Source organism: Suncus etruscus, chromosome 11, assembly GCF_024139225.1.
Source record: "Suncus etruscus isolate mSunEtr1 chromosome 11, mSunEtr1.pri.cur, whole genome shotgun sequence".
Taxonomy (NCBI): Eukaryota; Metazoa; Chordata; class Mammalia; order Eulipotyphla; family Soricidae; genus Suncus; species Suncus etruscus.
In genome coordinates this window covers 63,941,776-63,955,646 of record NC_064858.1, presented here as the reverse complement: position 1 = coordinate 63,955,646, position 13,871 = coordinate 63,941,776, and the positions used below count along the sequence as shown (strand labels likewise).

The following is a 13,871-nucleotide window of genomic DNA, read 5'->3' as shown; positions in this document are numbered from 1 at the left end:
ATAAGGTTTGTTCAGACATTCAACTGTATAATAATGATCTCAGATTGCAAAGTACTATTTATGAAAATTATAAAAGATTAATTTTCCATATTAATTCCTTATAGAGCTAAGTAAAATAATTTTATGTACAAAGATTCTATATATATAAATATATATATAATATATAACTATATATTATAATCTCGATAGTTCTTAGAATATTACTGGTATGTGAATATTCAAATACTAAATAGCTGGGCCCGGAGCTATCGCACAGCGGTGTTTGCCTTGCAAGCAGCTGATCCAGGACCAAAGGTGGTTGGTTCGAATCTCGGTGTCCCATATGGTCCCCCGTGCCTGCCAGGAGCTATTTCTGAGCAGACAGCCAGGAGTAACCCCTGAGCACCGCTGGGTGTGGCCCAAAAACTAAAAACAAACAAACAAACAAAAAACAAAAACAAATGCTAAATAGCTTTATTGACTTTTTGTAGCTTGCAGATATTGGAACATAAATGAAAAGGGGGTAACATTAAAAAATGCTAGTTACTCTTCAGCTAAAGTTTCTGTCATGATTATGGGGGAGCATGCCCAGAGGTGCTCAGGAGTTACTCTTGGCACTGAACTCAGGAATCACTACTGGTGGGCAAGGAAGAACCACATGGGATGCTAAGAATTTAGCACAGGTAGGCTGCATGCAAAGAAAGTACCCTACCCACTGTCCTATCTCTGGTTGAGTTTTTCTAATAATTTTAACAGAAAAGTTCCACATTTTTCCTTCATAAGGGGAAAAATGTATCTTGCCTATTTTTAACAGTTTGATCTGATTTGAATGATTTACAGCATTTTATTCCAATTCTTTCTTGTTTATCACTTATTTGAAACATCCTCAAAATTACTACTAGTATGTAAGGCATAGACTTAATGAAAATCTACAAAGTTTCATTATTCATTTTCCCCTTTGTTCTAACTTATTAGAAATAAATTTTGACAGTATTTTTCTTGGTTTCACTTGGACTCTCAAAATTCTTCCTCTGTCACTAGACAGTTGCAGTTAATCAAAAGGAGAAAAGCAATGTAGAGAAAGGGAGAGAAAACTCTAGGAAGCAAAAATTGCAAGATGTCAGATTTAAGTCCTGGGTTAATTTTCATGAACAAAGGAAGCACAAAAAAGTGAAAAAAAAATCTATTTTCATAAATAAGAAGACTTGGAGACTGGAGGGCTTTCAGAATCGGCCCTATGATCCTTAAAAGTTCAACCTATTCATTTATTTTTATCTTAATAGTTTCATTGAGAAAAGTTAATGAAAACAGATTTTACATTTCCAACAGATTAAACCTAGAGGCGTTTGCTGGTTGAATTCTAAATAAAGTTCTTTATATTTCATTTGTGCGAGTTTCACACTTATTGAACAAATACCTTGTAAAGGTATTCACACTTCCATTTTACTCCTAGGCTACTATCATGCATTTTAAATAATTATTCTTGCATGTGCCATCAAAGCAGATGGAACTAATTTAAATGCCATTCAAAGAATACATGAATTCTTAATCAAAGTATTAGCAACAGGATGTCATCACAAACATGTTCTTTTGTTGAGAAGAAAACATAATGAAAATTATTCTGAAAAGAATTCGAACTGAAAAACTAAACCTTTTTAATTCCTCTTGCACCTCCTAGTGGTTAAAAAAAAACATTTTGATGAATTTGAATACCTTAAATCTGCAAATTCCCAGATTGTATTGCAAATAAACTATTAAAACTAGTGAAAAGTAACAAAAATTGCAGAAATTGTTAGATCCTATACATTTAGGGTAAAAAGAGAAATTAATCTCATATATACACATACAATGTCATTTCTTTATAAAAATTGATTTATATGTTCTTTTTCATTGATACTGTGATTGATATAATTAAAAATCAAACAGCAGACACTTGCTCCTTAAACATTCACATTTCTCACAGCTTTATATTTTTCAAATCATACCATGGATCTTTAAATATCTCAAACAAGAAGAAAAATATTTTCAAAAGACAATTTTGAGCAATTATTTTTTCCCCCTGGGAACCCAGAAAGGAAATAAGTATCATTGTAACTCATCAAGGAAGCAAGGACCTTGTGGATGGTCATTGTTTTAAGGGTTGCTTTATGGAGGTTTTATTTATTTGATAATAATAGGGAAATACAAAACTTCAAACAATTATGATAAAAGGGAAGGGGTATAAACAAGTATAGAATACATTTAAACTTGATGCAACTATGAAAAAATGGAAGAAGAAAATATACAAGAATGCAAAAGAATCAGAGCAAAGAAGGAGAAAAATTTCATCAGATAACAGCTGTCATTGTCAAAATAATAATTTCTTTCAGCAAAGTATGTATGTATCTAGCCAGTCCTACAAGCATGCAATTATTTGTCTATGACTTTAAATTAAAAAAATATTAACAGGCGGCATTATTTATTCTCTCAGTTTAAAAAGGGGGCAAAACAAAACACCTTTTAAATGTGTTCAAAAACCGTATTTTATTCCTTAGAGCTACTTCAATCTTGTCTATAAAGATCCCAAACCAGAAAAAAATATTTTCTCAAAAGTGTGGGTTTTCACAAAGTTAACTCTGAACGGAAAAGAATTACTGATTCTGCATGTTCAGCCTATGAATTTGACTTTCCTTATGTATAATTTGTCTCCTGTAGCTCATCTCATGTTTCTCAAAAAAAATCACAAAGACAACTTCTTGAAAATGGTCAACGAGAGGAAAGTGGGAAAGAGTAGCTAGCACTTGCAGAGCTTTCCTGGCAGACTGCATATGAAATTGCTCTTGAATCATTCCTGCGTGAATCAGTCAGAAATACACAGCAGCAGCAGCAATTAAGGACGATGTCACCATCATATCAGGTTCAGGAGTGGGGGAGGAAAGGGGGGGGCTGAGTGAGAAGAGGAGGAGGAAGTAGAGAGAGAAGGATACATCCTGAAGAGATCATCTCTGAAGAACTGACAGCTTTCTCCTATATATATATATATATATATATATATATATATATATATATATATATATATATATATATATATATATATACATGGGATGCCTAGAGCATCTCTCAGAGTTGCAAAACAGTTGGAGGCCAGAGGAAGCGAAACTTCTGCTAGTCTCTGGCATTTCAAACGGTTCTAGGGCATGATGGTAGGAATGAAAATTCAGCTGGTGTGCATGCTTCTTCTGGCTTTTAGCTCATGGAGTCTATGCTCAGGTAAGCTCAGCTGCCTCTGTCCTAAAGTGATTCCACTTGTCCCGGTTTGTTCGTTGTGCTTTATTTTTTCCTTTTATTTATTTAATTAGTTATTACACCAATGTATCTACGGAGGAAAGCTTCCTTTCTCTTACTCTGCATTTACTTACTAGAGCTACTAGCAATTTCAGTCTTTAGGATTACAAGACTGTTTCTTTGTCATTGTTAAATTTGTAAAATGTTAAAAAGATTTTAATGAATCACTTCATTTCCCTTAGTATGTACAGGGGAGAAAAATACCTATTCCAAATTAAATGAGACTGTTCACTGGAAAAGAGAAGGGCAGATTTGTTGCTTAAGAAAAAGGGAACTCATGTTGAAAACTCAGTCCTTTTCTCATCTTCAGACTCCTCCAAATAATTTGACAGTGTTGAGATAATAGAACAAAATTGCTATTGAATGAATAAATGAAGACTGTGTGTAATTTATTTTTAGAGTGCAAAATTTTCTTATTTTCTAAAGTGCAAAATTATTCCAAGTTAATTTTAGGAATAGAATTAATCTCATTATTTTTGCAAGTCAGACTTTTTTGTGAATTTAATATTTCTTTGCATGTCACTTAAATTGATTCAAATTGTAAGGCAAAACTGAATTCTTATATTACTGGAAATGACCTTGATAGTGTTTTTACATGTGATAATTAGAAAGTATTTTGTGTTACTTTCAATAAGTCACCTATGAAATAGTATTTGAGTTTAAAAATAATAAAATATGACTACTGCAAATATGTTCCAGCTAAACTTTGAAAAATAATTAATCACATCACAATGGGAATAAAAGAGAGGACCAAAACAGCAAGAATCATTTTAACAATTTAATGATATTGAAATATGCAAAAACTCAAATTCGGCTCAAATTTATGCTGTAATTTTATTATAAATTTAAATATATTAGGAGATACAATTTGTATCTTACAAATTCTTATATTTCTTTTATGAAGCTCTTAACTTATAACTTTGTAGTTTTTAGGCAAGTGAAAAGCAACTGTTTTCAAAATTTTCCTTTATCTCATATATCAGAAAACTATTTTAGCTGAATACTTTTTTAAACTCTTCAAACTTCTTATGTGATAGCTCAGTATTTGTGGAGACTTTTATATACTTTTAATAATGACTAAAATTTTTGCTTATGTTTTAAATCATTGATTTGCTCCTAATTAGAGAATAAGAATTCTGGTGTTGTAATTTTATTTTGTAGATACAATTAAACAAATTCTCTTTCTATATTTATATTTGTTTTCAACAAGTATTTTATTTTAACTTCTTGATGACACGCTGATCAATGGATGTGAATAATCAATGATTAGTTGTTTTCTGATTTTATTTTTTTATTTTATTTTATTTTTTTTTTTGGTTTTTGGGTCACACCCAGCGGTGCTCAGGGGTTACTCCTGGCTGTCTACTCAGAAATAGCTCCTGGCAGGTACCGGGGACCATATGGGACACCGGGATTTGAACCAACCGCTTTTGGTCTTGGATCGGCTGCTTGCAAGGCAAATGCTGCTGTGCTATCTCTCCAGGCCCTTCTGACCTTATTTTTATTGTAGTATAAAATGTTTCTTATTTGAAGTTATTCATCAATAAAAAATACATAATAAATGATAAAGAATATTCTTAAAAATACAATACATTTTAACACTATTGAGGTCTTGATAACACTATATATGATAATTGTGCTTTTTCTTAAGTTTACTTAATTGCTTGTAATAAAATTGTTAAATACATGTTATTCATTCTTGTAAAGTAGAAGTTTGTTTTGCAAAATAATACCTCAAAATAAATCTAGGTTTTTATTCTAAAATAACCAGGAATAATTTTTCTGCTTTAAGAATGTCATGTATAGATATTTGATAATATCTAAATATTATTATTTATAAAATAAGCTTATAATTTATATATAATTTTATATACATTTATAAAATAATCAGGAGCCAGTTTTTCTGTTTTAAGAATGTCATATGTATTGCTATTTTATATATAAATATTATTTATATACTAAGCTTATAATTTATATATATATAAATTTTATATAAATGTATAAATAATCAGGAACCATTTTTGTTTTAAGAATGCCATATGCATTGCTATTTTATAATATCTAAATTTTATTATTTATATTTTCTAAACATAAATTCAGTGGTGTTCAAAGCACAGCCTGCGAGCCACATATTGTATTTGTTCCTGTTTTGTTTCTTCACTTCAAAATAAGATATATGCAGTGTATATAGGAATTTATTCATAGTTTTTGTTATAGTCCGGCCCCCCAGCTGTCTGAGGGACAATGAACTGCCCCATGTTTAAAAGTTTGAGTACCACTTAATTATTAACAATTACTAACATTTTTTACTTAAGCCTAACCAGAATTTTAGATGAAAAATTAATTGAGCTCCAAATTAATATTATTTATTATGGCATATGGTCATGAGTTTTTATTATTGAGTTAATATTAGTCTAAAATAATACTACATATATATTTAAATATTGCTTTAAAATGTATATCCGTAAGAAAATAGTATCTTTAGAGATTATTCTAAAATCTAAGAGATTAACAATATTATTACATGTGTGATTATATGATAACCATGTGGTTTATATTTTACTCAGATTCAGAAGAGAAAATGAAAGCATTAGAAGCAGATTTATTGACTAATATACATACATCAAAGGTAAATTTATTTTCTTCACTAAGAATTGAAAATCACATTAACTCTCATTAAAAACATGTTATCATTTTTCTCTAGTAATAACTTCTCAAGTCTAAAAAGTTTGACAAGAGGCATTTTTTTAGAACATTTCCCTTAAGTTCAAAGGATTTAAGGGTGTTGATGTGATATGGAAATACATTATAGTGACTATCAATCACTATGTTGTGAACATAATTAAATACTCACGTGTTATTTATGTGGACATGTGAACATATTTATAAAAATCAAGTTTCAATTCCTATCCTATAAGATATGACGAGAAGTATATTGCCCTCAATTTAAACTCATTCATGAAAACTAGGACAATATAACTTTTTTATTACACTGATGAAAGTAAAAAAAAAAAAAAGATACCTAAATTAAAAATAAAAGTGTTTGGTAACCCATGCAATAAATGTGTTGGTAAGTAAAAGGGACTAACAAGCAAGAATCTGAAGATCCAAATCTGAAAATGTCATTTATGAGTTATTGATTTTAAGCAAGTATATCAATCAACATTGTTTCTCTTATCAAATACCAGGGTTGGGGTCCATAATTTTCTTGATGTTTCATTAGATCTATTCTGGAATTAAATGATAAGAAATGTTATTAAATGTATACATGTATAACTTACTGTGTTTCTACAATAAGCAAAACTTCATATTATTTCTCTTTTGGGGTTTTAAAATTGAGTTTTCTGAGTCATAATCTGTATCTCAGAATTACACTCATTGGGATCTACTTCATTATTATGCTACCACATATTAATTGTTTTCCCAAAGAAAACCATTTAGTAAATATTTAAAGGAAGGTTAGCTTTGAAAACATAATCCTGAAATAAAATATAGAGCTAAAAAAAAGTAGGAATATAGCCAGTCATCTAATATGATTACTGCTACAGTAACAAAATTTCAAATATGAGTATTTAAGTATTATCATAGTAAAAACACAAGTCTCATCTGATTTTGGAAGCTAATGTTCAAGTTTTGCCATCTTAGTTTTCTTTCTCTTATTGGAAGATCTCTTTCAGGTGCAACAAACCCTAAATTTGTAGAGAAAATTATATATCATAAAAAATACCATATTATTTTGTTTTTGAGAGTATGGGCATATTATAGGGATGCTAACAAAGATATTAATATGAATATGGCCTTTCAAAAATATTTTGAGCACATATGTATCTTAATGATTATTCAGATCTATGACAATAGAATGGATTAAAACCAAAGTCTACCACAATTTGGTAGGTTTCATGTCAACAATGACCATATTTAGTTAGGTCTTTTAATAATCCAATATATTCATCTATTTATTTATATGTTTGTTTGCTTTGGGGCCATAGGTAGTACTGAGGGCTTACACCCATTACACCCAGTTAACTGAATTAGTGTTTTCTGAAGCATATTTCACAGGCCAACTTTTTTTTTGGGGGGGGGGCACACCTGTTTGATGCTCAGGGGTTACTCCTGGCTAAGGGCTCAAAAATTGCCCCTGGCTTGGGGGGACCATATCGGACGCTGGGCGATCGAACCACTGTCCTTCCTTGGCTAGTGCTTGCAAGGCAGACACCTTACCTCTAGCGCCACCTCTCCGGCCCCACAGGCCAATTTCTAATTTGTACAAGCCTGACCAGCATACTGAATTTTAAATGTGATATTTGCTTGATACTATATTTTTATATAGATGTTAATGCTACCTGCATTATTTTGTTTAGCATTCTCTTTTGTTTGTTATGATTTTTGCTTTCTTCTCTTTTTTAAAACAGATTGTAGGACTTGAGAAATAGCATAGATAGATTATACTTTCATTTGATACACCCAGGTTTAATCTGTTGCACATATAAGATCCCTAGCACTCCCTGGGTGATCCCTGAAAACAGTTGGATTTGAGTGACCCAAACCCACACTCCTCACCACTTTTTGTTTCTTAAAATCTTCTAAGATATCCTACAATACTTCAGACTGACAAATTAACTTTGTGTTATTTTTGCCAAACACTTGTAATTTTCAGTCTCCTAATACTTTCCAGACTTTTATTTGCAATTTAATTACATTCAGAGATAAATTCAGAAAATGGTTGCCCTATCACTACTAAATCTCCCCATCAGAAATTTATGGTTAGGCAAATAATTTATTCTTTTGTGAAAAACATACAATTTTCTTCTTTTGAGATTCTTTCATTTTTGTTAATTTTTGCTAATTAGTTTATATTAAGTTATCTTAGCTATGTTTTTTCTGTTTTATGGGGGGCCACACCCTGTGATGCTCAGGGTTACTCCTGTCTATGCGCTCAGAAATTGCTGTTGGCTTGGGGGGCTATATGGGACGCTGGGGGATCGAACTGCAGTCTGTTGTAGGTTAGTAAGTGTAAGGCAGACGCCCTATCATTTGTGCCGCTGCTCTAGCCCAGCTATGCTTGTTTCATTGACTATTGTCACATGGAAAAGTTGTTTCTGTCTAGAGTACAGGTGGGGGTGGAGTGGGGAGGAGGGAGATTTGGGACATCTCTAGTGGGAATGTTGCACTGGTGAAGGGGGTTGTTCTTTACATGACTGAAACCCAACTACAATCATATTTGTAATCAAGGCCTTTAAAGAAAGATATTAATAAAAATGTAAGACAGACCTTTGTCATTAAAAAATTGTTCTACAATAAATAAAAAAAGTTGTTCCATGTGCAATAATGTATTAGACAATAGACTTTAAGTTTTTTAATTTAGGAAAATTGTAACTGCACATAAGTTGGTCAGCTGTAATTTTGTCATAAATATTAATGTGTTGTCAAATGTAATTATTCTACACTACAATAATTGTCCAAATATGCTAGTATCACCATAATTCTTACTCATTAGACAATAAAAAGAAGTGTAACATATGAGGGCATTTAAAATTATTTTGTTATGTTATACAAACACAAGATGTACACATATATTGAAGTTTTTATATTTCTATTTTCTTTCTTGGTTTATGCATGTATGTGCATAGAAAGTCTATTAAAAGTTACTACATTTTTTAGATAAATAAAGCAGAAGGTCAAGTGCTTACCTGCATGCAGTTGACCCATCACACTATATAAACTGCTAAGTGATACCAGAAAAGATCCCTGAGTACAGATACAAGTGTAATTCTGAGTATAGCCAGTGGGGCCCAATAAATAAATACATTTATTTTGTTTTGTGCTATGAAACTGTTAACTTAATTAACAGCATATTACTAGCTCAGAATTATATTTAGTCCTAAATATAACAGAATAAATAATTTTATTTCTTATATAACACATATTTTTAACTCCCTTGTATTTTTTTTTCTATATTTCAGACAAGCAAAGCCAGTGTTTCTTCCTGGAAAATGACCCTGCTAAATGTCTGCAGTTTTATAAATAATCTGCATAGCCAAGCTGAACTAACAGGGGAGTTCAGTGAGGAAGAACTAGTAACAAAAAAGAAATTTCCCCTTGATTTAGATGACTTTAGTTTGGAAGCAATGTTGACGATCTACCAGGTCCAAAAAATCTGTCACAGCAGAGCATTTCAGCATTGGGAGGTAAGAAAAACATAAGATAGGCATCTATGTCATTATGATTAAAATAGTCACTTTCATGCACATTGGTTAGTACAATCATTATCAATCATTATTATGACAAGACTAATTATATAAGAATGTGTTTGCATGACAATACTATAGTACTTAAAGTGTTCTTTAAAGATTTGGAATTTAACTTTTTAATAAATTTAACTTATTAAAATGTATAGAAGGAATGCATGCATGGCATAATTTTGTGGTGGTGCTGGCAGAGAATCTAAGAAATTTAGAAAATATAAATGTTTTCTTAGAGCAGTGCTTCACAATTATTTTCTGTAATGTCCCCCAGAAAGAAGAAAACATTTTTCGAGCCCCTGCGTGACTGTAAATAGTATCTTTATTAAAAAAAAATTAACCTGCAAAACAAATTATATAAAATATTTTGAGCTTATTTTTTAATCAGAGGTGATGTCTGGACTAATGGCTACAATGGGCACGTTTTGCAATGCATAGTTTTTCGAAGTGGGGTTTTAAGAAGGACACAGCAACTCTCAGCTCCAGAGACATACAGAGATATAAACGTGGGGCTTAGCTTATTATGACAGTGTTTGCAGAGGTCAAACGATCCCCCCTTTATGGAGCCTCGTGCCCCCACTTGGAGGCGCTCCCCACTATTTGAGAAGTAATGTCTTAGAGCCATTAAATTCTGTGGGTTAAATGCAGGTTTCTTTTGTGGGGCCAGAGAAACTGTACAGAGGGTTGGCACTAGCCTGGCATGTGGTGTATATTGACTCCATGCACTGCCAGAGGTTATTCCTGAGCACAGAGCCAGGAATAGTACCTACCATGGGTGTTACTCCTAAAAGCAACAGACAAAAAAAACAATATTCAGGGTATATGTCTTGGATATGTGTGTGTGTGTGTGTGTGTGTGTGTGTGTGTGTTCTAATATATTTGATTTTTATTTAACTGTGGGAAAGGTAGCACTTGGTATCACTTGGTTCTGCACTCTGGGCTCAAGGAACCCAAAGGAATACTGGGGGTCAAACCTGGGTGATCCAGGTTTAATGTAAAGCCCTATCAGCTGTACATTTTAGTAACCTTCCTGAACATAAAAGTAATTGCCATTTTCTCTTACTACTCTCTCTTACATAAATTTATTTCTGCTCAGCTAGAGGAACAAATTAAGTAAGAACTTGATGTTCAGAAAATATTTCCTATGATATCACAAAGATACTCTTAGAAAAAATAAAATATGAAGCAGAAATTCTAGTACTATTTTAACTTAAAAGCCAAAAAGATGTTTTATATTAAAAAACAAAATGCTGGCTATGATTTTGTTCACTGAGCTATTCATCTCTTAAATGCAATGCTGATAAACTGTTCAGTTATTGAAATATTGTTCATCAAAAAAACAAAATATGATTATTACTTGAAGAAATGTCAATTTATCCTGAAATAAACCCCCTTTATACTACTATATATACTATATATATATATAGTACAAATAAGATTAGTAATATTATCTTAAATTCTATTCATTGATTTAACATAAAATGATAATTCCATCCAGAAGGTATCATGGGTAATTAAAGGGTTGTTATTTGAGAAGCAAAAGATTAAGAGGGTTGAATATCATGGGGCTGGAGCAGTGATGCAAGTGGTAGGGCACTTGCCTTGCACGAACTAACCACTATCAAAGCAAGTGGAAGTAATTTTAAAATGAGCAATATTCTAAATGCCCTTCAACTAAATCTGACTTTGTTTTAAATGGTTAAGTACTACAATAAGGAGATAATGAAGCCAGAGCAGTGGCGCAGAGTGGTAAGGCTGGTGCTAGCCTAGGACAAATCCTGGTTTGATCTCCTGGCATCCCATATGGTCCCCCAAGTCAGAAGAAATTATGAGCTCATAGCCAGGGGTAACCCCTGAGCCTCACTGGGTGTGGCCAAAAAATACAAAAGAAAAAAATGAGATATTTACCATTTAAATTTAGTTTTTGCATAAATTATCTATTTTATATAATAATTTTCAATGGCAAGATTAGGAGTTATTTTTATGAGAAATGACTATCTTTGGAATTTTGTGTTTGTTTGCTTTTGGGGCCATACCCAGTGAGGCTCAGGGGTTACTCCTCGCAATGCACTCAGAAATTGCTCCTGGCTTGGGGGACCATATGGGACGCTGTGGGATCAAACCATGGTCTGTCCTTCGGTTAGTGTGTGCAAGGCTTACATCTTACCGCTTGTGCCACCTCCCCAGCTCCTATCTTTGAAAATTTGGTTTTTCAGTTTTTGGGTCATACCGGCAACACACAGGGGTAACTACTGGCTCTATGCTCAGAAATCACTCCTGGCAGGCTCAGGAGACCATATGCGATGCCAGGATTCGAACCACCAACCTTCTGCGTCTAACACAAATGCCCTACCACTGTGCTATCTCTATGGCCCCTGGAAATTTTTAAGTGTAATTTCATTACTAACTGATTATTGAGCCGTTTATATGTCACTAAAAACCATTTTAATACCACTTAGGTTAAGGTGATTTACTAGATTAAAACTTTACAATTATTCTAATTTATGATCTATCTCCAGTACATTTTTACTTTAGTACAAGTTGAACAAATGCTTAAGGACATTTAGCTATATTTCTTCAATTGGTAGTTATGATTTTAATGTAGAATGAATAATTTTAAAATATTAGCTCTTGAAGCCAAAGAGAATTCAAAAAGGTATTTTTCATGCTGTCTAAACATGTTAGTTACAACATGATTGTAACACTTGATTGTATTGAACCTCATAGATTTTATCCAAATATCTTAGTACATGAAGAACAAATAGTAAAAATAATACACGTACGATGTAATTTCTCACAAATTATATTTGTGAGAAAATAATTATTGTCTCTTCTACAGTTGCAATTCAATGGATATAAATTTTTTCTGTGCTAATAGATTGAGCCAAATGTTTTCAAATAAATAGAAATTTTGAGCATGACGTGTTGTGTATAATTGGAATAAATACTAAGTATTATTAAGAATGCTTTAATATTTTAAAGAATCATTGGGTTGTTTAGACTGTCAATAGTATAAATTAAAATATGATAAATAATAAAAACTAAAAAAGACAATTCCATATACTGCTAGCAAAAAAATTTAATAATTATTTTGATAGTCTTATTTGACAGAATGTTTCATTAGTTGAGAAACCTACCTGTATTGTTCCAGTACTCAATAATACACTTAAAATGTTATATTTTATGCTTGAAAGTTTTGCTTTTTATTATGTGTATTTCAGGCCATCCAGGAAGAAGTTCTTGACGCTGGAAATGATAAGAATGAAAAAGAAGATGTCATAAAAAGAAAAATCCCTTACATCTTGAAACGGCAGCTATATGAAAATAAGTCCAGAAGACCTTATATACTTAAAAGAGGTTCTTACTTCTACTGAGAAAATAAATATTTGAGATTCATCATACATTAATTAAACTTCAAATTATATTTGTGAGAAAATAATTATTGTCTCTTCTACAGTTGCAATTCAATGGATATAAATTTTTTCTGTGCTAATAGATTGAGCCAAATGTTTTCAAATAAATAGAAATTTTGAGCATGACGTGTTGTGTATAATTGGAATAAATACTAAGTATTATTAAGAATGCTTTAATATTTTAAAGAATCATTGGGTTGTTTAGACTGTCAATAGTATAAATTAAAATATGATAAATAATAAAAACTAAAAAAGACAATTCCATATACTGCTAGCAAAAAAATTTAATAATTATTTTGATAGTCTTATTTGACAGAATGTTTCATTAGTTGAGAAACCTACCTGTATTGTTCCAGTACTCAAAAAATCTCTTAGAATTGAGGAAGCTAAAATGTTAAAATAGTATCATTTTAAATGAGAAAGCTACTGTTAATTATACCTATGTTAATGAATGATCCCTGAATATCTTTTTCTGTTAAATGAAATTAACAATTAATAAAAAGTCATTAAGCTTTCAGAGTTGTTTTGAAGCAGGTTTATTTCCATTAGGGAAAAAAATAATTAATTTTGTTTTTTTCCTCCCACTTTTTTTTTGTTTTGTTTTGTTTTTGGGTCACACCCAGCAGCTCTCAAGTGTTACTCCTGGCTCTATGCTCAGAAATCACTCCTGGCAGGCTCAGGGGACCATATGGGTTTCGGGGATTCAAATCACTGACCTTCTGCATGCAAGGCAAACACCTTACCTTCATGCTATCTCTTCAGCACCTTTCCCTCAAACTTTAGTCTACTAAAAAGTGGTTTTCCATTTTATCCTCCTGAGAAAATGGTGTTGTTTATATTTTTTTCAACTTGGGAAAACAGTTTATAAAAACAATTAAAATATTAAATCACAGATAAAGAGTTTAAAAATGTT

General features: G+C 31.7%; 1 protein-coding gene across 1 annotated transcript; it reads left to right on the top strand.

The window, feature by feature from the left end:
- Positions 1 to 3,155: 3,155 nt before the first annotated feature.
- Positions 3,156 to 12,919, top strand: NTS (neurotensin). The gene is made up of 4 exons (XM_049783181.1): positions 3,156 to 3,228; positions 5,871 to 5,932; positions 9,267 to 9,491; positions 12,767 to 12,919. Exons 1-4 carry the CDS (start codon positions 3,156 to 3,158, stop codon positions 12,917 to 12,919), a joined length of 513 nt encoding a protein of 170 aa, XP_049639138.1.
- The last annotated feature ends 952 nt before the right edge of the window (positions 12,920 to 13,871 follow it).

What these genes read in the sequence shown, in the direction of transcription:
- NTS (XM_049783181.1), top strand. Translation starts at nt 3,156, where the DNA reads ATGATGGTAGGAATGAAAATTCAGCTGGTGTGCATGCTTCTTCTGGCT. An exon ending in CTCATGGAGTCTATGCTCAG is followed by an intron (nt 3,229 to 5,870) that starts GTAAGCTCAGCT and finishes TATTTTACTCAG; the next exon opens with ATTCAGAAGAGAAAATGAAA. An exon ending in CTAATATACATACATCAAAG is followed by an intron (nt 5,933 to 9,266) that starts GTAAATTTATTT and finishes TCTATATTTCAG; the next exon opens with ACAAGCAAAGCCAGTGTTTC.